At 42.8% G+C, this 24328-nt stretch overlaps 1 protein-coding gene across 1 annotated transcript; it reads right to left on the bottom strand.

Moving 5' to 3' along the window:
- Window positions 1–613: 613 nt before the first annotated feature.
- Window positions 614–23870, bottom strand: Stmnd1 (stathmin domain containing 1). Its single transcript, XM_051194347.1, has 5 exons — window positions 23718–23870; window positions 12460–12631; window positions 8019–8170; window positions 1580–1711; window positions 614–918 (listed from the first exon to the last, which is right to left on the bottom strand). The coding sequence occupies exons 1-5, from the start codon at window positions 23805–23807 to the stop codon at window positions 634–636; spliced, it is 831 nt and encodes a 276-aa protein (XP_051050304.1). The 5' UTR covers window positions 23808–23870; the 3' UTR covers window positions 614–633.
- Window positions 23871–24328: the final 458 nt, after the last annotated feature.

Below are 24328 nucleotides of genomic sequence, written 5' to 3' on the forward strand. Positions count from 1 at the left end.
AGGTGATACTTTACACAGTTCTCCCTTGTTTTGTTTTTGGTTGTTTGCAGTGGTAAGGGTGGGAACCAAGGCAGCGCACATGGTGGGTGAGGGCCATCCCACTGAGCACTCTACCCACTCTTCACACTTGACATTGACCACTGGACACACATTACTTAAATTGTATAGATAAGACTATCATTAAGCCAGCTTTCAAGATACTGCTTTATTTTTTTTTTCACAGCAAAGAATGAAAACTCAAGAAACACACAGAGTATTACCATACCTAACACACATGGATGCAACTTGTCATGAAGGACTCATCAGTGGGCGCAGCCAAGGTCAGAATTGACAAGGGAGAATTTCTTTTGGCACAAGCAGTGGAAGCTGGCAGAGACTTCCGAACCTAAGACGGCTAACTAATGCTGGAAGGCACTCTGAAGGAGAACACCAACCTTGTGACCCACCCCCCCCAACCCCTTTAATTCTCATAGCTAAAATTCATCCCTTGCTGCTCACACATCCGTCCTTACACCCAGGGCACAAGTGTGAGGGAGTAGAGAACAGTCACTTTTTAAAGACCACGAGACACACTACGACCGTCACACTGGAGAGAATGGACCACTTTGTGAGATTCATTTTGAAAGTGCAATATTAGAATATGTCATCGTCTTGGTTGTAATACACATCTGACTCCACAACCCCCAAACCCGTACAGGGGTCGTTCCTGTTCATCTGGGCTACATCCCTTTCACTCTTTCTTTTGAGTGGCTCTCCTTCCTGCATGTAGGGCCTCTGCAAAGCAGGGGTGCTCACATCTGGAAGGCCTTTTGCAAATGGAACCTTCTTCACCCTTTCTGGTTCAGCTACATCCGAAGGCTCAGCGGTGAGCAGAAGTCGGTCACTCCGTAGCCGTCTTCTTATTTCTTCTTTCTTTGTCTGAAAAGTAGTATTAAAGAATGAAAAAGAAGCCTGGTGATTTTATTTTCTCCACGTTCTCACTCATGTTGTGTGTCGCGATCACTTTTACTTTTCTAGTCAACTACCTAGTCTTGGAACAGATGTTGGGGAACCCAAGTTTAAAGAGGCAAATATAGGGTCTACTCTCATAGTTTATAGTCTAGCCCTTGCTCCCAAGGCTGCCAAACATGGAGGCAAAAATGAAGGAGGCAAAGGCTGTATCCCTGAGGAATGACAGGCTTGGGTTATGGGCTTTGCTACTTAAAACTGCAGGAGCTGATCTGATGCTCTTCAGAACCCACGCTTGGCTCAACACCAACCTCTGCACTGATTGTCCTCTTCCCTCTAACCCTGATGGAAATTTCCACCAAACTTGACTTATTTCAGAGAATTGAACAGTATTTATTTAGGTTGTATAGATGAAACCACACATTTCAATCGAGTTCATGGTGCTGCCTCATCCCTGCACAACATGAAAATAATTTAATAATTTGCAAGAACAAACCAAGTACAGAGCACAAGCCACGTACAGGCATTGGGGCGCAGTGCATCAGTGCACACATTTTGTCTTAAGACTGCCGACAAGCAAGGTCTGGCAGGCAGGCAGCTCCTCAGACTGGCACCCACAGCCAGCCCTTACCTTTCGGCGCTCCTCTGCGGCCTGCATCTTTTCCTCTATGTCTTGGATTGTGAAATCCTTTACCTCTTTTTTCACCTTCAGTTTTTTCAGCCTGGCTGGTGGTTTTCTCAGTGGCTTTTCAGGCGCATCCACCTGGAGGAAGACATTTTGCTTTTAATGGAGAAGCGATTATTAATTTGACCTAGGAGATAAACAGGCGAGAAAAAGTTTAAAATGTAAATTTCAAAATATAAATTTCCCAGTGGCAGATGAATGCATTAGACACGTGGAATCTGTTAAAAGGAGAATTATAGTGTGTTTGTGTGTGGGGGTGTGTGTATGTGTGCGTGTATGTGTGTATGTGTATGTATGTGTGTGTATGTATGTATGTGTATGTATGTATGTATGTTTATGTATGTGTGTGTATGTGTGCGTGTATGTGTGTATGTGTGTGTGTGTGTGTGTATGTGAAAGTCTAGCTCAATGTAAGAAATTCAGTTTAACTTTAGTTGATTGACCTACCATAATCTTCAATGACAGCAATTGATTTTGTAATATTCCGTGTGTTACCAATTATTTTCACTTGGGTAGAAATTAGCTTTTATTACTTTTTGATCTTATGATGGAGATTAGTAATTGTTATTGAGCAATGACTCTATGCTCGTCTTTGCTATTGGTACTTGACAAATATTTTTGTGACAACAGTAAAAATTTCCCATTTTATATGAATGACTGCTCTTTCAGTGGTTCAGGAAAGTGATGATGACTTTCTAGCTACTTATGTAGCTACAAAAAGTAAAATTATAATAAAGGACTATGACGTTTTAGCTTGCATTCTCTTCCAAAAATAGTTTTATAGCACGCACTTACAATGGAAAATTAAAACAATATGAGAACATCCTCCTTACCCTCTACTTAATCACTCCACCCATACTCCTCAATAGGAACCTATTGTTAAAATCTCTTCCTGTCCTCTCTCTCTCTCTCTCTCTCTCTCTCTCTCTCTCTCTCTCTCTCTCTCTCTCTCTCTCTCTCTCTGTGTGTGTGTGTGTGTGTGCTCATGTATGTGTGGGTACAGGTATGCACACACACTATGGTGCAGATGAAGGTTTGAGGACAACCTCAGATGGCCAGCCTTGCCTTCCATCTTGCTTGAGACTGGATGCCTTGCTCCTCACTGTATATGCAGGATAGCTGGACCAAGAGATTTAGGGACCTCCATGTCTCCACCTTCCATCTAGGAAGAGCCTCCATTTAGGAAATTTGGATTATATAGACACCAGTGACTACATCGTCCTCTATATGGGCTCTGGGGAGCCAAATTCAGGTCCTCAGGGATTGTTTTCCCAACTAAGCTGTCTCCCTAGCTCCTCCGTGGGAGCCTTGTAAAGAGTCTATTGTGACTTTACAGATACTGTCTGTAATGCATGTCCACATGCATATATATGTATATATAAATGTAAATGCACACATACAGATACATGGCATCTGTAATACTAAATAGTATCTAAATATTATTTACCATACACACTGACCATGTTTGCATCTTTCATTTAATATAGACATCTATCTAGGTCAGCATACACAGCTGTATTATGACCAGGGGAAGTTTTTAATGAATTCCAAGTCTTCCCTATAAAATGAACCAATATATTGTTCTGGGTAATCTCTCTAGAGATTGCTCTTTAAAGACAATGGAGCCATCAATATTTATAATTTCCTAAAAACTGACTCTTCAGAATAAGAAAAATAAATCAGGCAGACAAAGAGAGGCCATTTAACATAGCAGAGAAAGGCAAACGGATGGGACCCAGACCTGCCTTCCGCTCCCGAAAGCGACTTTTCACGAGCTGTTCCTACACTCTGTGCGCTTGATGTCCTCATCAGCAACATGGAATTAAAGATCCTTACTTCACAGGATCTAGTTTCGTTCTTGTTTTCAAGGGAGGAGGGAACCCGCAATGCCTACTTAGTAAAGCCAGCTACTTTTCAGTGAGACCGGGCCTGCTTTCAGGATTAACAAAGCATCACAATCACCTGCAGAATTGTCACAATAGTGTGTGCACAGAGGAAGGGTGCCCAGAGCAGGTGACAAACTGGACAGGAGGCGATGGAGCAGTGGACTCTGTTACTAACAGCCACGGTGTGTCTGAAGTGAACAGTTCTTCTTTTGGAATATAGTTCTCTTAACTATACAGTGATGCCGGGACAGAGGATTGCTGTTTCTATCTTCACGATCCTCAGAAAGTCTTTAAAGCCTTCTTCATTTTATTAGGGGTATTTTGTTGGCATGTATGCTTGTGTACTGTGTGCATGCTGTACCCAAAAAGGCTAGAAGGGGGCATTTGGTCTCCTGGAATTGGAGTTACAAATGGTTATGACATAAACCACTGGTGCTAGGGATCGAACCCAGGACTTCTGGAAGATCAGCCAGTTCTCTCAACCAATGAGCCATTCTTCTAGCCCCATCTCAGAAAGTCTTTGAAAAGGAGAACCCTCATTGAAATCGTAGCTCTTTACAACCATCAGATGCTTTTGTGTAGCATGAGGTTTCCCACTAGGTGGGATCTGTGCTATTCATGCAAGCAAGTTCCCCCAGCCCTCATTTATATTAGTTTTATGACATTTGGTTCCTAAGCTTCCCTCCTCTCAGATGACTTTAGCTTGTGTCAAGCTGACATAAAACTAGTGGGTACACAGGGTCTCTCACTGTACCTGGAGCCCACCAATTCTTCAAGACCAGCTGATCAGTCAGCTCCAGGGATATGCCCGTTTCTCTCTCAAAAGAGCTGGATTTCAGTCTTGAGCCACCAAGCCTGGCTTTTTACATTGGTGCTGGGGATTTGAACTCAGGTCTTCATGCTTACACACCAAGCTCCTCTTACCTACTGGGGCATCTCCCCAACTCAACTCTTTCTTAATATTTATTTCTGACCATTTTAACTTTCATGCAAGCACAGAATCTGCACAGTAGCACAAAAGCTACTGTCACATGAAACAGCTTTTGCTCCAATGGAAATGAGGGCTAATTCATTCTGAGCAAAACATGAATGGCCACGACATGCACACAAGGATTCAGGGTGCATTGAATGATGTATTCTCTCATGAAAGTCCTTACATCGTCTCTTATGGCAGTAGAACAAAGACAGTCATGAATCAATGCATTTACCAAACATACTGCTCAACAAAGCAGAAAAATTGGTCCTGCCTGTTTAGACACTGCCTGATAATACACTTAGCTTCTGGATTGGTGGAGGCTAGACATGTCAAGTGTAGTGATGCCTTCCAAGGGATATCTGCTGGCAATTGTGTCCATTTTATAATCATCTCCTCTGTACTTGCCCTGATACCTTGGTGTGATTTCTTAGTCAATTATGAAGCTTTCTAAAATACCAGCTACTTCAAAGTATAAGTTCTCAGACCTTATATGACCCCACCCATCCTTCAATCTTGACTGTGATCTTTTTATATTGGTCCCTAACTTTTCCTCAAAAGCCTAAGGCATGTGCTGTGTTACACACTCAAGCTCCTGTGAGCTGGAAGAGGCTTGGCCCCAGCTCCCATGTTGCCTCCTCCTTCCAGAGGTTTTCTGGAGACAATTTTGCTCCCTTTTCATGAAAATGTATTTCCAGTGACATTTTAGAATTCTCTTTCCCAATAAAGGATAGGAGACGACAACCACAAGTGTTTCAGCTCTTCTCATCTGATAATGCACCCAGCTTTGAATGTAGGTTTGTGTGTGTGTGTGTGTGGGGGGGGGTCTTGGCTGGCATTCTCACAGTCATCTAGAAGATTCTAAAAGTATGAGAGCCAAGCCTGATGCTCAGGCACTAGTCCAAGGTGAGTCTGAGTCCTGGGAGTTTTGGAATCTTCCTAAGTGACTTACTCCAATATCAGGTTAAAACCCAGGACACTGAGATACAAAACACACAGGGCTGTGTGTTGGTGAGCTGGCCCATTGCAAGCCTGGCTTAGAGAAAAATAATTGTATTCTTGTGGCCCATGACATGAAATCCTTTTGAGGAAGTCCTACTCATACTCCCTATTCTCTTCTCTTCTCTTCTCTTCTCTTCTCTTCTCTTCTCTTCTCTTCTCTTCTCTTCTCTTCTATCATATCCCATATTAAAACAGAATTAACCTTTAATTCACTTAATGATATCAAAATTCAAGCCCATCATTGTCATGAATAGATTTCCTCCACAATATCTTATGCTAATCATCCTGTGTGTGCACTCCCTTGTTAGATAAAAGTCAGAATTTATTCGCCTCTGGTGACTGGCTTACTAAGGTAAGTTGTAATTTTATTCCCACCAGTGTTAGCATTAAGGAGTTACTGTACCTCCCTTAAGGAGGCATCACTTAGCAACAGACTGGTTCCATATCTTCCTCCATTTGAATTGCTCTCTCATCTTTTGACATCATTTTTCTTTTTCCTGTCCCCCAGAGACTCATCCATAGCTCAGAAAAGCCTCACCCCTTCCTCATTACAGAACTACTTTTTTTTCTCATATTTTCAAATACAACCAGATATAACCACACAAACCATAGATCATGGTGTATTGTGGGAATGTCAAATGACATTTTACTTTTCCATAACTGTGATAGAATGTCCCACTGAAAGGAACTTCAGGAAGGGTTTGTTAGCTCACAGTTCCAGGTACAAACCAGAACGTCTTAGCTGCAGGGACATGAGGCAGCTGGTCTCAGTGCATCCACAGCCAAAAAGAGCAATAAATGGCTCATTTCTTTTTCATACAGTCTAGGAGCCCAGCCTAGGGGATGGTGCCACCCACAGGGGGCAGTTCTTCCCACCTCTAGTGATGTAATCAAGATGTGCCCTCCCAGGCATGCCCAAAGGTTAGTTTCTTTTAGGTGATTCTAGACCTTATCAAGTTGACAATTGAGATTAATCATCAAATGGAGTTCTAGGATTCCCATTTTACCCATTCCTTTTCCTCTTGTTGGCTCTCTGATTGTAGTCTGAATGTTTGGCAATCTCTTTCCCTTTCTGCACTTGCCTTCTGTAGGCCCTGCTTTGTTCTGAATTATAAATGTCACTTTGGGCTGGAGAGATGGTTAAGAGCAGTCAGAGGTTAAGAGCACTGACTGTTCTACTAGAGGTCCTGAGTTCAATTCCCAGCAACCACATGGCGCCTCACAGCCATCTGTAATGAGATCTGGTGCCCTCTGCTGGAATGCAGACACACATGCGTACAGAATACTGTATACATAATAAATACATAAATCTTAAAAAAAAAAAAAAAAAAAAGAATGTCACTTTGGTATTAGTCCTTGAATTTTCCCTATACAAAGTCCCATATTAGCTTAAGCATTTAGTGAACCGACCTACGAACTGTGTTGAGGTAATCACTACCAACTGTTTCCTATACAACTTTGATTAAATGTCTCTCTACTCTCACCTTTCTGTTTATTTTCTTTTCCATTCATTTCCCCTCAGGCTCCTCTACATGGCTTCCCTTCCTACTCTGCCTCAGTCTAACCTCTCTTCTGTCTATGTGTCAAGTGATAACTGGGAGCCTTGCTTTAAAAACAAAGGAACAAACACAACATTAGTTCTCTTCAGAGTTTTATAGAGAACTTATTAGAAAATTTAGGGCTGCAGAGTGAATTTTTTTTAATCCTTAAAATTCCTATTAAAAAGCTGGACATTGTGGCACACACCTGTAATCCCAGACATGAGATGGGTGTAGTAGGAAACAGGGTGATCCCTAGAAACTGGTGGGCCTGCCTATGTGGCAAAGTTGCAGGCCAATGAGAGGCCCTATCTTAAATAGAGATGGAAAGCATTGGAGGACTGGCATCTGAGGTTGTTCTCTGACCTCCACAGGTATGCCATGCACACACACACACACACACACACACACACACACACACACACACGTTCACTAAATAAAAATATATAGCTGGAGACGTCCATTGAATCTGTTAAAATCAGAGGAAAAGTATTTTTCACATTGATGTAGAACAGCAACAAATAAAACAAGATGAATCAACAAAGAATAGAAACAGCATGACAGCTTCTGGAACCGTCTTAGTCCCTCACGATTGCAAGTGTTTCCAAGCAGGCATAACTGCTGGAGCTTCAGCAGTTTTTCCTTGTGGGCAAACCACACTTTAGTTTTATATTCTACAAGGCAATGCTTAATAAAAATGGCTGAGAGCATGAAATCTAGTTTTTCCTGGGATTTATTATGTCCAAATTTAGTAAAGCCCAAGGAATGCTTTATTGGCTTCGTTAATCATTAATGATTGGGGTGATTCTGAATCCACCAAGAATCAGTGTGCAGAGAAATTAGTGAATTTACAGGGGAAAAATCTGGCTTAGACAAATGCTATCATTTATACTGTAGGTCCCATATACTGAAATAATGAGTTGTGATCAATCATACTTTACTGCTAATTTTAAGTATAAGCAAATGTTAATTACAAAATCACTTGCCATGACATCATAAGACTCTCCATTTCTAAATACTTTGCTTCGGCTCTGGATGATTCCTTGGACAATTAACTCCTCCAGGATGTCTGATGACTTCAGTCGCTCCCGACTTTCCAGGAGTTGGGGTTTATTGATAATTCCATTGGCCACTGGGTCTTCCAAAACGAAAAGCATAAAGAGAGATTTAAGAATAAAGAGTTTATCACTCAAATGCTAAAATAAGTTGGGGTCAGGGAGGTAGCTCTGTGGGTAAGAGATTATTGCAAAATCACAAGGACCCAAGTTCAAATCCTCAGCACCCATGAAAAATGTCTGGCATAGTTATCGTGCCAACAACCCCAATACCCTTGGGGGCCAGGGAGAGAGACAAGAGGACCACCAGGCTTGCTGGGTCCAGCAAGAGACCCTAGGTGGGGAATGATAGAGCAAGGCAGACACAGGGACACCCTTTTCTAGCTTCATGTTCACCTGCACACATTCTAGGATACACAGTACATGCACACACACACACACACAGTAAATAAATAATTTAAAAATGGGTGCCTCATACAAGTCACAGAATTAAATCTTGCCTCAACACTTTTGTCAAAATATCTAATTTCTTTTAAAACACTTATCATTTCTTTATTTATATTTATGTATTTATTTTATGCGTGCGAGTGCATGCATGTGCATCACTTTGTGAAAGTAGAGGTCAGAGGAGAATCTGAGGGAGCTGGTTCTGCCCGTCCAGTATGCGCGTTCCAAGGACTGAACTTAGGTTGGTAATGCCCGTCTCCTCAGCCCCAGTATCTGGTTTCCATATCAAGCTCTGTGATTCTTTGAAGTGCAGGCTTTTGCTGCCTTAACAGAGCAAACACATCAGCATAATCTATTCTTTATGTAGCAGTCTCATCCGAGCAGAATCAAGTCCTGTCCCCATGCTGCTATGTACAGCCTCTCTGTTGTCACAACACTTGGGTCAGATGACACAGACTTGCTTCACTAATTACACCGCTCCACTGCAGCTGAGGCTGGAGACTCTTCTGGGCTGCAGTTTGGTTTCTATGCTTTGTATACAAATGGTAAACAGCACGAAGTTGCCAAGGTCTATCGGGTTCTGCAGCCCTGGTGTACAGTTTCACCATTTGCTAAATCTACCCAGGGAAAGCAGGCCTTTTAGGAAAGAGCCCTTGAACGGGACCAGACCTGAAGCTAGAGCGCTATCAGCCAAAATCTTATTAATGATTTTAAAGATGAACCCAGTTATAGGAATGGATTTATGAACTTTACTCTTGAGGCAGGCCTCATTGCAAATCATCCATGTGCAGGAACAGCCACCTCCACACCATCAGATTATACAATAAAGGGTGCAGGTTTGTTGGCCCAAAGATGGCTCTGAGTCCCAAGTTGGAAATGACACTGTGCTGAGCCCTCCTAAGGGAGCTCTCTTCAAAGGATCCACTGTGTTTAGTAGATGGAGCTGTGTTTCACAGCTGTTCTAAACTCTGTGGTTACAAAGACAGCTTTCATGGAGTTTTGTAGTTTGAAAACGTTTGCAGAGATGGCGCACATGCTGGCCAGCTGTTTCTCATTTCAGACCATTAGTCCACCTGTCATGAGAGAGTAGTGCTTGACTGAACCCACCAGCTCAGTGCTTTCCATGGCTGGCTCTTCAGCCTTGTAGGTGTGTGAGATGGAGCTCTGCACTGCGGCTTATAGAATGTGCTCAAGCTGGGCGCTGGTGGTGCACACCTTTATCCCAGCACTTGGGAGGCAGGCAGATCTCTGTGAGTTCAAGGCCAGCCTGGTCTACAAAGAGAGTTCCAGGACAGTCAGGACTGTTACACAGAGAAACACTGTCTCAAAAACAAACAACAAAAAGATGCTCAAACATGTAAGTGGAGTGGAACCTCAGTAACATGGAGGTCACAGGTAAATGCTTCCATGGAATCAGAATGATTTCATTGTCATTATTATTAAAAAGGTGGGCTTGCTTAGAATGGGGACGCTAGCCTGTAAACCTAGAACTTAGAGGGTGGAGGCAGGAGAACCAGGAGTTTCATATCATCCCTGGCTATATGAGATCCTATCTCAAAGCCTAAATGAAAAAAAAAAAAAAAAAAAGGACTTACTAGGAAGGGCCATTAACATAGTAATAGCTACTAATTATTGACTGTCTATTCACCTGTGCTAAGCACTTTATATTCTGTATCACATTCACTTCAGACACAGATCTGTGACAGAGGTGATATTGTCTCTATTTTACCAATAGGCACACTGATAAGATACAGGCTAATTGCTCAAGGGGATGACTAGTTAGAGTGGTAACTAGGACTGAATCCAATTTTAACACCAAGTTCTCATCCTCACTATTTTCTCTCCTAACTATGACATATGAGTAGCTGAACCACCAGCATTCCGTCTCTCTCCCAGATGTTTCCGAAAGGATGCCACTAACATCAAGAAATGAATGTGACCATTCCAAGCTATCTTGTGAGTCTACTAAATTATTGTCTTAATCTGCATAGTAACTAACTACCCTTGGCAGAGATTCTTAGGAAACTCATTCTCTTGTTTGTTTGTTTTTTAAACATTGGAGCATATTGGGGCTGGGGTTAAAAATAACCCCATGTTTCTCTTTTGCTGTGGAGTACATTCATGAATTCTCTCATTGCTGTGACCAAATAGCTAACAAAAAGCCACTTAAGGGAGGAGGGGCAGCTGTAGTTTGGCTCACAGTTGGGAGAAGTACAGTCATCACGAAGATGCAGGCATAAATGTTGGGAGCAGCTTGGTCTGCTATCCTTTCCTCCATGACCCCAGTGCATGGGATGGTGCCACCCACATCCACTGTGGGTCTCCTCTCCTCTCCTCAGTCCTGCCATTCTGAAATGGTCCTCACAGATGCAGCTGTAATGTATCTGTCTCAGGCATCTCTTAGGTTTTTCTTAACCCGATTGTGATTAACCATCATATGGAGGGGGTGCTTAATTACCATAGTCAATTTAGAGAACATAAAAACACCCAATATGGAGGAGCAGTGTAGGAAATGAATGGCCAGACTATATCAGTCTTAAAATATAGAAAAGGGGCTGACACTACATGGTGCAAAATCCTGAGTAAGGAGGATGCCACATGTGTGCATCCTCCCCAGTGTGTGTCAGCAGAGACAGTGCACATTTGCCTTATTCCTGGTAATGATAGCATTAATTATCTTCTCAATTTGGAATCATCTGTTTTCTCCACATTAAAATCACAAATTTATCATTTGTAAAAAAAAAAAAAAAAAAAAAAAAAAAAAAAAGGAAGGGAGAGAGGGATGGAGGAAGGGAGGAAGGAAGGAAGATCAGGGATGGAGAAGGTGGCTGAGCAGCAGCTGAAGAATTTGCTGTACAAGCATAAGGACTAGAGTTTGTAGCCCAAGAACCCAAAAAGCTGGGCGAATGTGATACTACACCTGGCATTCCAGCACACAGGAAGGGACTCCTTAGAGCCAGCTGGCTAGTTAAAACAGTGAGTTCTGGCTTTCCCAAGACAAAGGGAGGCATTAGTTGAAGAAGATTCCTGATACCAGCCTTAAGCCTCTATATACACACATGCACCTGTATGTACTCACATGCATACAAACATTATTTTATCCGCCAGATCTTTTAGAACTGGAGGTACTAGTGTTAGTAGGTTGCCTGATACGGGTGCTGGGAATAAACCCAGGTCCTCCGTACCAGCCATAAGTCCTCATAACCACTAAGGCAACACTCTGGCCCCCATCCCAGCTGGTTTCCAATCTTAACTTGTAGTGAGAGGAGAAACAACAGGGATGTGGAATAAAAGTTTTCCCCTAAACTGAACCAATGTCCTTTCCCTCCTGATCTGTGCTGTTCTCTTTGTTCCAAAGGCAGAGCAACTATAAATAAGATGTCATCACTCAACAGCAAGGAAGAGCTCAAAGGAAGGGAAACCACAGCATTGCATCAGAAGGGCCACAAATAGTTTTTTAAATAGCACACCAGATCGTAATTACTTCTTTTATGTTTTTACTGTGTATTTGCTCATGTTGTGGATGGGGAGAGGGAGAGGGACAGTTTAATGAAGGTTTTATTTATTCGTGCAAATGTAAACCTTTCCCTTAAGAAGATGACAACACAGTGGAGGCATACACTCCCTTAAGCCATGTGATTTCTACTCCTAAAATGTGTTTCCAATTCTCAACAAGGGCTCTTGCTGTTGCTGTTATTTTAAGATGGCTTTAATGACTTCATCCACAAGATTAATAGCTAACATTATTTACTCACGATAAAGGCCCAAGACTAAATTCTAATGTCTTAGAGATAAGAATCTTGCCATTTAAAGTACACTAAGACCCCACAAGAAGTGATCAATGGACCATCAGATACATATACTTTATATTTAGAGGTCTGCCAGATATCTGGTGGAAATCAACAAGAACAGAGACAAAGGTTACCTGAATTTACTCTTCCATTTGTTTTACATGGAGAACTTTCTGGAATAGTCCCAGGCAAGCTTTCCATCTGGGCTTGTTGGTGAAGACTTTCAGCATTATCTACAGTGTCCTTGCCCCATGTAGCTTCAGTTTGGGGGCTGCAATTCTTGGAAGGAGTCACTCTGACATCAGCCTGTGAAGAGAGAACAGCTTGGTAAGATTTCTTAGGAAAATAAGAACAATATAGAAGAGTCTGCTTTGAGAGCACTTACTAATTAGTGTCTGCAGTAGTCTGATTGATAATCATAACCTATGGATTCTATGTTACACAGTAAAGTGACCGAGTAGATGTGATTAAGTAAAGCTCTCAAGATAGTCAGGCTATTGGAATTATTCACATAAACCCCAGATGCAATCATGATTATATATACACACATACATACTACACACACACACACATACACACACATACACACAGAGAGAGAGAGAGAGAGAGAGAGAGAGAGAGAGAGAAGCAGAGAAAGGGTTATGATTTGAATATGAAATATCTCTAAAGGTTCATGTATTAAATTAAGGCTTGGTTCCCAGCAGGTAACCCTGTTGAGATGTGACTGAATCATGAGAATGATAATCTCACCAATACAGTGACTCCTTGAGGAGCCATAGCTGAATGGGCTTAGGGTGTGGTACATAGTTAGAAGACATAGGTCATTGAGGGGTATATTTGTCTCTATACTTCCACTCTCTGGCTCCCTCTATTTCCTATCTGCAATAAGATGAGAAGCTTTGCTCTCTCAAACTCTCTGTCAAGGGCCCATGAATCGAAACCTCTGAAACTTCTAGCAAAAATAAAATAGTCTCACTTTTGGTAGTTTATCTCATACATACATACAGAAAAACTACTAACATGGAAATTTATTGAGCCTGAGAGGTAGGCTCATTACTGTGGCTTCTTGTTCAGAACCTTATGGAACTGGATTATAGGAGAAACTTGGAAAAGTTTGGAGATAAAAGCTAGAGAAACCCTAGAATGCTGTAAACAGAGTTCAGTGGGAAATCATGAATGTAGCTCAGAAGTCCAGAATACCAATAGAAATGCTGATAGTAAAAACTGTTGCTATAAGGTTTCAAATGGAAATAATGACTTTACAGGAGATTGGACAAGGGGCCATGAGTTTAAATTCTGGCAAAGGACTCTACATTCTCCTCTGAGAGTTTGTGTAAGGCTAAATTTCAAGTTGACAAACTAATCTGCTAGACAACATGCAAGGGAATAAAACATTCCCATTGTGGCATGGATATTTGTAGCATGAGTTCTATTACCATAGGTAGTACTAACTTCTTTTAACTCAATTTACAGTGAACCCTGGTAGCAAAAATCAGAGCAAAGAGAATATAAAAAAAAATTGTGATATGGACAGAAAACGACCATGCTTGTGGCTGGTAAGGAGCATTAAAAGGAGTTCAAGGCCAGCCTGATCTACAGAGCTAGTTCCAGGACAGGCTCCAAAGCAATACAGGGAAACTCTGTCTTGAAAAACAAACAAAGGAAGCCTACTACTTGGGTTTGAGATAAGATAATAGGAAGAGTACCTGGAAACCATCAGCAATTGGCCTGGTGGCATCCATCAGTAGTTCATTATAACTATTGAAAAGTCTGCATTCAAATGATAGCTCTAGAGGACCTGCCTATACACAGCCACCTGAAAAGCAGTTTTCTGTGTTCAGTTGTCCATGGTCACAGGCATCAAAGGGTATTTCCAAGGAGAATTGGGTACTCCCCCCCCCCTGGGAACAGTCCTTAACATCATTCACATGATGCTAGTTTCCCAGGCATCTAGAATGTAAGATGATGGGATGATGGAGGCTTCCACCAAGATTACTAAGGAAAGCCTAGGGAGCCGGGAAATGGCATGGCAAGGTTGGAATGCTTGCAGGTGTGCCCCTGAAAGGGCACAGTGAAAAGCTGTAGGGGTGAAGCCTATACTGCAGTGGAGACCATTGGATGACAGGGAAACACCAGCGAGGAACATCTGCTGAGGAAATTGCTTCCAGCATCATGGACAGCCGAGGCAGGCATTTTGGGCTTTGGCCAACAAAGCTGTGGGGGTGGGACTGACCAAGTCCTTGAGGTCCACATCTTGCCACCACATGTGTCTGATGTCCAACCTGAAGAAGAGGAGTTCCAGTCTGGTTGGGCCCCTTACTTCCCATTCCTCTCTTTGGAACAAAAATGTTCCATCTGTGCAATTGCACATGAGAAGTATATATTTTTTTAATCATTTATTTTATTTTTTTTTATCATTACCAGATATCAAATTTCGAGTCTTGTATGTGGGTTGTAGGTAAATGTAGTACCATTGAGCTACATCCCAAGATCATGTAATTTTATGTGAACTCAGAGGTAAGGGCTTGAGGGAAGTCTTAGTCTAACCCAAAGGGAGGGACTGATAAGTACAAAGCATCATTCTGAAGCCTTACTGGAGGCACCAAGATGAGTAAGTTCACAATCATCAATCAGGTGTGAAACTAGAGATACCCCTGTTTTAAAAAAGGGTACTTTTCAAAACACCTATTTTTGTAGTTTAAGATGTAAAACAACAACAACAACAACAACAATCCATTGAAATAGCCAAGCAATAAAAAAAAGACAATTGTGATGGTCAAGTCTGTGTCAACTAGGAGAGGCTGTAGTAACTAGTTTTTCAGTCAAACTGTAATCTAAGTATTACAGCAAAGGTATTTTGTAGATATAATTGCATCTACAACCAATTGACCTAAAGTAGAAGAGATTCCTTAAACCATCAGGGTGGGTCTCTCTCTCTCTTTCTCTCTCTCTGTTTTTGTTTGTTTGTTTGTTTGTTTTTGAGTCAGGGTTTCTCTGTGTAGCTTTGTAAACCAGGCTGGCCTTGAACTCACAGAGATCTACCTGCCTCTGCCTCCTGAGTGCTGGGATTAAAGGGGCATGCTGCCACGACTGCCTGGCAGGTGGACCTCTTCTGACAGTTGAAAGAAATTTTGTCTAGGGACTGTAGTTTCACTGTAGCCTGCCCTTTCTTTGTCCTATCCTACAGAGTTTGGACATGGCTGTCCAGTCTCATGTAGGTATTCCTTTGTCATACATGTATCTTTCCACCCATCAACCTAGCCATCCTCTTATTCACTCATTCATTCTGTTGGGTCCTTTCCTGTGGTAGCATTCTAACAGATATAGAGACTCAGTAGAAGATGATAAGTGCCACCCCTTGGACAAAAGCATTGATATTATGGGATTTGCCCATATTAAGAATTTAAAAAGGTAAATTAGAATTTGCCAAAAAGCCAATGAAGAGAAGTTCAGAATTGTGCAGCCACAAAAGAAAAGAATACAATAAATGCTTCACACCCACAAAGTAACTTCAATGAAGAAGATGAAAAATAATGAGTGGTGGAGAGTTTGTAGGGAAGCTGAAACCTGCATTTACTGCTATGAGTACACAGAACAGTGCTTCTACTCAGGATAAGAATTTAAGAGTTCCTGCAGAAAGTTAATGATGGAGTAACGGCAAGATCTGGAAACTTTATACAGTAGCAAAATGAAAATAATATTCAGCTCAAAACTTGCAACACGGTACCTATAATTACTATTCATAATGTTCAGAAGGTGGAAACAACTCAACTTAAATATCTATCAACTGATAATTAGGGAAAGGAAATGTAGTGTAATCATGCAAAATATTATTTAACAATAAAAGGAAATTAAATACTGACACATGTCATAACATAGACATTTAAAAACTTTCTTAAACGAGAGAAGCCTCAGAGTCATAGGTTCAGAGACTGTGGAGGGCCAGGGGACAGGGTGAGTGGGGTGGGATTGGCTGGTCATAGTCATCATTTCTTTGGGGAGGGATGTACTAAAAATAAATGACACAAATGGCTGTCACCTGCATATTTTAAGGGTGAATTGTATAGTACACGATTGTACTACAATTAAAATGTTATTAAAACAAACTAGATCAGATTCTCTGTGATTTGTAGAACATATTTTCCCCACTGTCAATATAGTAGATTCGACCTCATTCTATTTAATGGTGAAGAGCAGTTGCTCATGAACAATAGTGTGAGTTCATTACATAGTTCACCATGTAGCCATACCATACTTTATTTAATCCATTCCTGGGCATTTCTAAGTTTCCAATAGTATAAGCCAGGTTAGGATTATACTTGCTCATATACACCTTTATTAACTGATTCACTTTGTGACCATTCCTAGATGTATATACATTCTAGCATGTTCAATACTGTAGGTATTCCCAGAAGGTTCTTAATAAGCACTGTACCAACTCATAAACCCTGCTGCATTGTTGATATAGTCTGTAAGCCACTGATCCATTGGTCCCTGGTCTCACAGCAAAAGAAGAAAAATGCGATGGATTTTCTTCTCACCTGTCCATCGTTATGACATCATCATCAACACTAAGAAAGCAGATTCTGGAGAAGAGCTGCCTTAGTTGGGATGAAACACTATGACAAAAGCAAGTTAGGGAGGAAAGGGTTTATTTGTTTTACACTTCCATATCACTGTTCATCATTAAACAAAAGTCAGGAGGCAGGAGCTGATGCAGAGGCCATGGGGATGCTGCTCACTGGCTTGTTCCCCCTGGCTTGCTCAGCCTGCTTTCTTACAGAACCTAGGACCACCAGCCCTGGGATAGCCCCACCCACAATGGGCTAGGCCCTCCCCCATTGATCACTAATTAAGAAAATCCTGTACGGGCATGCTTACAGCCCAGACTTACGAAGGCATTCTCTCAACCAAGGTTCCCTCTTCTCAGATGACTGTAGCTTGTGTCAAGTTGACATAAAGCTAGCCAGAGCAAGAGCCTTTATATACATCATGCCTACACACAATATATCACATGAATGTGCATATATATTGGATATATATAGCAAAGGAAAGCAAGATTGCTCTATTTTATTTTCTGTAGCTATAACAAAAACACTCTGAACAAAAGTAACTTAGGGGAGGAAAGGATTTATTTAGCTTATACTTCCAGGCCACAACCCATTGCTAAGGGAAGTCAGAGCAGGAACTCAAGACAGGAACTTGAAGCAGAAATCATGTGGTAATTCTGCCCATGGCTCACTCTCTGGCTTTCCGGAAGGCCCTTGTTTAGCTACCTTTTCTATACAGTCCAGGACTACCTGCCTAGGAATGGTGCCTCTCAGAGCGGTATGCAAATCTACATCTATATCAGCTAGCAATCAAGACAGTTCCCCCACAGGCATGTCCACAAGCCAATGTGATCAGAGCAATCCCTCAGTTGAGGCTTCTCCTCTTGGGTGACTCTAGGATGCGTCAGCTGACAACCCTATGCAAGACTGTGTATTGCTTTCTTCTCAGGGGCTCAGAGCTCTGATTGAACTTGAAGACCGCATATAAGCCCTATTGTGAGTTCTTTTCCTAGCTTTCAGATATTTAAAGCCATCAATAGTGAGGGGAGTATTTTCACAAGTCAGTTGCATTTTGTAGACCCACTCTTGTTTTTTAAACCAGCAATGCACCATGTGACAAGTAAGGACTGATTTTGTCATATAACATTTCTAAGTAGAGCTACTGAAAATGTAAGAGGTTTAATGACAGTCACAGCACCAGAAAAATGATGATAAGGCACTTAGGAACTGAGTGAAATTGTGAGTGTTAATAGACTGGAAGAGTTGGCTTTCTCCCCCACATTCTGAAACCTACAGCTTGGAATAGCTTCAAACACTACAACTTCAAATGGCCTTCTGATGGCTGCCTCAGAACTGGGCTGCTTGATTTGGGATGGGAACTCCAGCGAGGAACTCTATCCATTTGCATTTACAGACAGATGCTATTGAGTCCTGGTAGTGAAAGAAAACATGTAACAGACAGAACAATCTTTTAGCATCTCCTAACATACACCAGCCTTCAGTTTCTAGAATGAGATGAAAGGTTTTTCTCTTTGGAAAACTAAGAGCATCTTTTTAAATTCATGTCAATTTGTAACATGTTGTAGGAATGTTGGCCCCATTTCATAATCTGGATTGAGGTGGCTGTAAGTCAGACACCAGCGATACTGATCAATAATTGAATCTGTACCCACTGGGGATGTGGCCAACAGTGCTCAGGTCTACCTATGCATGCAAGGTTTATATTTTTATATCAGTATGCATTACATATTGTATCAAACTACCTGTGTTGCATAAGGGCACTGGGTGGAATGACAGAAGGAGGGTGGAGGGTCCTATCCTGTCCCCAAGAAGAAATTGTCAAAGCATAGGCTCAATGTGTTCGGCTGTTTGTATACCTTTTAGTATTCTTTAATGCTTTGGAGGTAACATTTTTATCAGGTTTAACAGTAAAACAGAAGTCCCAAGCTGATGACTGTGAGAAAGTTATCAGCATTCTAAAAAAAAGGCACTGATTTCAACTATAGACAGGTGTGTGCTGTTTGCTTTTGTGGCGTATGTATGCGTGTGTGTGTGTGTGTGTGTGTGTGTGTGTGTGTGTGTGTGAGTGAGTGTGTGTGTAGTGTAAGTACTGTATGTACTTCTGAAGCTTCTTTTGGGAAACATATTTTCTAAACAGCTTGGCAGGCATCACTTGTTGATACTCCCTGAGCTGAAATCTTCAATCACTTCACGAGCAGAAGCTTGTGTAAATACATTTGCCTGTGGACCTATGGGAAGACTTTGTTCTTCAGAACTGGAATTTTTGCTAATTTCCTCTTGGTAGTATAATTATAAAGAGCAAGCCCTCAAAAACTTTCAGGAATGACTCTTCAGCAAAACCGAGAAATGGTTGAGCAGGTGAAGCACTTGGATCTCTCACATCCACATAAAAAGTCCTAGTGTGGTGGGATATGTCTGTATCCCCAGTGCCTGGAGACAGAGACACCGACTTCCCATGGGCTCATTGATTATCCAGTCTAGCCAATGAATGAGTGCCAGTCATTGAGAGACAGTCAGTGAGGTACCCAGTGGGAAAGGCACTGCTGCCAAGCCCAATGACCCAAGTTCGATCCCTGGGACCCGCATGGAGGAAGGAGAGAATTGACTTCCACAGGCTGTTTACTGACCTCCACTGCTGTGTGCACACACTGTGAAAATGCAACATCAATACTGTAGTGACCAATAGGAGAAGATTCTGGACATCAACAAAAGCATGGGTGCATACACCCTCCTCACACACGTGCATGCACACAGACATGATTGCACATACACACTGTTTTAACAAGTCACCTAGTCCTTTTACCTTAAAAAAGCAAGACTTGTATCAGATGTTAGAGAAAACCTAAGAAGGGTCCTTCTTGTCCACTCACTGTCTTATTTAGGGTTTCTATTGCTGGGAAGAGTCACTATGACCCCAGAAACTCGAATAAAGGAAAACATTTAATTGGGATCGTAGCTTATAGTTTAGAGGTTTAGTTCACTATCATCAGGGTGGATGGCATGCAGGCAGACATGGTGCTAGAGAAGGAGCCGAGACTTCTTACACCTTAACTCAACAGGCAACAGGAAGTAGTCTCAGAGTTTGGGTGTGGCTCAAGCAAATAGGAGACCTCAAAGCCTGCCTCCACAGTGACAAACTTTCCCCAACAAGGGCCACACCCATTCCAACAAATCTACCCCTTAATAGTGCCACTCCCTTTGGGGGCCATTTTCTTTCAAATCGCCACACTCACTAAATTCTAAGCTCCCTCCTTTAATCCTAGGCCAGGAACTTTGAGTAATCACACAGAAAAAGAGCAGATCTGTAACTGAGAAGTATTGCCCATGCTTTTCCTATTGTGATGCATTATTTTTCTGCATTGCCTTCATATCTCTTTTGACTAGGGTAAAAGTGAGCAGGAAGTCTACAGACAACTCCCAAGAATTTTAATTTAGAATATATTTTAACGTTAAAAATGCTAAGAAAGGTAAATGCTTCATACAAGTAAACATGCCCTTCTCATTTCAAAGCCATATCTGAACTCCTAAACTCTAAGTCAATCATTCTCCATCTGTGGGTCAAATGGTCCTTTCATGGGGGTTGTCCAAGACCATTCGATATATTACATATTTACATTATGAGTCATAACCATAGTGATGAAGAAGCAATGAGCTGTATTAAAGGATCTCAGCATCAGGAAGGTTGAGAGCCACTGTTCTAGGTCCTCTGCATTTGGGAAATAGTAGAGTCATTATTCTGATGGCCACCGAGTGTTTAATTAATAATAACCATACCCTTTGCAGTTCATATTTCCAAAGTCAAGTGCATGGGAAGAGAAGACACATGCAGAAGTCAAGCAAGTCTATTGCTCAGTAATTTTAATGTTGAGCTTCCTCTTTGTTATCATCATTAGTCTCTGTGCTACTAGAAGACAAGAACACTGTCAGGAATCTGGGGGACTGGGAGAGAACCACTCACAGAGTGTTCATTAGTGTCTGGTTTGTCTGAATCAGCATGCTATAAATAAAATGACAGACTACCTGCCTTAGGGGCAGCTCATGACTGGAGGCAGAATGGATACAATAAGAGGACAATGTGAGCCCTTTCTTCAGTCCAACAGAAGGATATACCTCACCATCATGGTGGCCAGGAGCATCTGTCCAGAAGAAGCTAAGCAGGGAGTGATTAGGAGTTCCCTAAAAGATGGGGATGTGTGACCTGTACAGTGAGAAGGGAAAACCTGATGGTAAAAGCCAGCTGTGGCAGTGACTCCCCCAGGAGGAAAAGAAAGTACCTGCTGAACTTTGAAGGTTTACTTTAAAAAGGATGTGGGAAGGAGGAAGCTGGAGAAGGTGTTGGGGTTAGCTCAAGGATGAACATGGATGGCTATGCTAAAGATGCTAAGGATTTTATGTCAGAATAATAATGACGTTGTCATAACTTGTTTTTGGCTCTTGTTCTGTGTGAAGCATGGGTGTGGGTACTTTACGTGAATTAAATTCACTTAATTCTCATAAGAATTCAACAAAGTTAAGTATTAATATTTCTGTTGTTTTATAGATAAGGAAACTGGGGAGATGTAGAGTTAAAGGGGTGGCTGATAGGCATGTCTATGCATATTGTGTTGACTGTCAATTGATCTAGGAGGACCCAGCCTACCATGGGCAGCATCATTCCTTGGGCAGATGGTCCTGGGTTGTATAAGAAGGCTAGATAAGCATGAGCTTATGAATGAGCCAGAAAGCAGTCCTTCTCCATGGTTTCTGCTTTAAGTCTCTGTGTGACCTGGAAATGTAAGCCAAATAAATCCCACCTCTCAAGTGCCTTATTTTGGTCATGTTATATGTCACAATAGTTAAAAAATAAAATGCTGGAGAGACATCCAGGACCCCTTCTAGGCTCTGTGGTGACTTGACTTAGAACTCATAGCTCATAGCACATCCCAGTTGTCTGGCTATTTATCTGTCTAAAGATAGCGTCTCAGGTGGTCCCAGGCTGGCCTTGAACTCACTATGTAGCTGAAGAGGACCTTGAAGTCCTGATCCTCCCGCCTCCATGTCCTGAGTACTGCGATTACAGGAATACACTACCACACCTCATTTATACCTTGTTGGGTATGAACCCCAGGGCTTTGCCCATGCTAGGTCAACACTGTACCAACCAAGCCACACACCATGCCCTTCAGATTAGCTTCTCAGATGCACTCCTGGAGCTCAGAGGTGCCACCCATATGCTGGGTGCTATCACTGGCCCCTGACCGTGTTCACACTGTGTCTGCCGAGAAGAGTGCATGGCTTTCACACATGTCTTGTGGGAAGGGTGGCCCTGAGTGCCAGTGTGCTGCTCCTACCAGCCTGGGAAACAGGATTACAGGCTCCCTGTCACCCTTCAAAAGTTCGATTTTGATGCTGAAATATATGGCGGACCATTCCTTTGGTCATCCCTATAAGATAAGACGGGGTCTTGATGTAAACAAGATGTCCATTCTGTTGGTGAATTTATACCTTTCCTGACAGAAGAGAAGTCATTCTGCAGAGACCCCTGTGCCCTTCCCTCTGGGAATCAGGCCACTGGGACAATGGTCCCCAACAAGTTGGAGTCTCAGGCTAGGAGACAGGACAGATGAATTGGTGTCAGTCAGAGGCAGGCTTTGTCTCTTTCACACAGTGGTGTCAGACCACTTTTGATGGAGAGCCGGGGGCTAAGACCATACAAGGTCAGTGATGGGCAGAAACATATCTGATATCAGTCCTCCTTGTCCTGAAATGTTAAACTGTGCTTCTATGCATGTGTGGAGCTCAGAAAATAGTTTTCAGGTCTTAGCTTCCATCAAGTGGGACCAAGGCATTGAACTCAGGTCTCTAGTCTAGACTTGGCATAAATGCTTTTATCCACTGAACCACGTCATTCTCTGTTTGGACCTACACCCATGTCAGGACCCCAAAGATGGACTCGCTGGACCTCTCTTTGCTTTTTCTGCCTGTCCTTTGCTGGTGGAGTATAGGGGGCCAAGCCTGGCTTGCTTGGCTGGCAGGGCCTAACCATTCATATGGTGTGGGAGAAAGAAGACAAACATCTCAGCTGATCTGTCCCATTGCACTGTGGGAATTTCCCCCTAACATCTCCAGGAAATAACACTGATACGAGTTTGAGGCACGGTAGAAAAGAAGGCTTGGAAGGAGACTTACAAATCAGGTTCTCTCCAGCTCTGTCCCAGATAAGCTGCAGAGCCCAGAGGATGTAGCTAGATGTTTGACAGAGCCCGCTGTGCTGTGAATAAATACAGAGAACAGGAGTTCCGAACCACCAGTTGCTGGCAGCTCTCAGGAACTCCCACCATCCCCCGAGAAATCAGGGTGATGGGCAGAAATCACCCCCCCCCCCGTTATTCCACATCTGCCCCGGGGCATGGCCTCATACATGTGTCTGCATGGACAGAGATACATAGAGATATGTACACTTTCTTCATTTGGAGCCATCAGGCAATAGTGGCAGAAGAAGCGTGCTGTCCCTTGGTTCTCACGCTGTCTCTTACCTGCAGACTGGCTCCAGACCTTCCTAAGAGTGGAAGTGTGGGGAATTCTGTCACTGTGCTGGTTTTATCTTCCTTCTCTTCCGCTCTCTCTCCCCTCTCTTCCCTCCTTCCCTCCTGCTTTCTTTGACAGTGTCAGGCTATATAGCCCCAGGATGCACCATGTAATCCGAGCATGCCTCAAATTCAAACTGGAAGCATTTCCCCTGCCTCAGCCTCTTGCATGCTGGGGTTTCAGGCGTGCACTAGCACACGGGGGAAAAAACCTTACTCATAACAGGTCTGGTCTGGTCTGTGATTGTCTTTTACCTTGGATCCCTCTTCCCAGCCCTTCCTGGGCGAGGGCACGCAGCGGCTCTGGCTCTGGTCCCCTGCTTGCTGGGACGGTCCACAGCCCATTGCTCCTCCTCTCTTGGCTGTGCCTGGGAGCTCCTATCTGGTCCTTGAGTCCCCGTTTTCCAGTCCGGGGGCCCAGTGCTTCCTCCTCCCCCACCTCCAGGCTGGGCAGGAAGTGCTCGGCATCTGGGCAGTTGCTGGGAACTGTTGCCACAATAAACTGCGTCATGAAGAACTGGGACCTGAGCAGCGATGGGACTTTTGCAAGGGATAACTGGAAGGTCTGAGAAGCTATCGAAATCCCTACCAGAACTCGAACTGGTGTGTCTCCACGTGTGAAGGGAGGGAAGAGCTGAGTCCAAGCATCCTCCCGGGTGCTCATTCCTTTATCTTTGCCACGAAGACACGCCCCCACTCCCCTTACCTGGTCCAGGCCTCACAGCGTGTGGGAGGCAATGGGGATAGTTAGCAGAAGGTAATGCCACAGGGTGCCACCTCAGAAAGGATGGTCACACAAGACAAACCTACCCCATGATGAAAACCACACAGGACCACAAATAGCTCTGCGGCTGCCAGTCGGTCTT

Source organism: Phodopus roborovskii, unplaced genomic scaffold, assembly GCF_943737965.1.
Source record: "Phodopus roborovskii unplaced genomic scaffold, PHOROB, whole genome shotgun sequence".
NCBI classification, from domain to species: Eukaryota; Metazoa; Chordata; class Mammalia; order Rodentia; family Cricetidae; genus Phodopus; species Phodopus roborovskii.

Excerpts from the sequence above, each read along its gene's own strand:
- Stmnd1 (XM_051194347.1), bottom strand. The coding sequence starts at position 23,807 with ATGGGCTGTGGACCGTCCCAGCAAGCAGGGGACCAGAGCCAGAGCCGC. Across the intron at positions 8,171-12,459 it reads AAATGGAAGAGTAAATTCAG|ACCCAGTGGCCAATGGAATT; the intron begins GTAACCTTTGTC and ends TCGTTTTGGAAG. Across the intron at positions 919-1,579 it reads CCGCAGAGGAGCGCCGAAAG|ACAAAGAAAGAAGAAATAAG; the intron begins GTAAGGGCTGGC and ends ACTACTTTTCAG.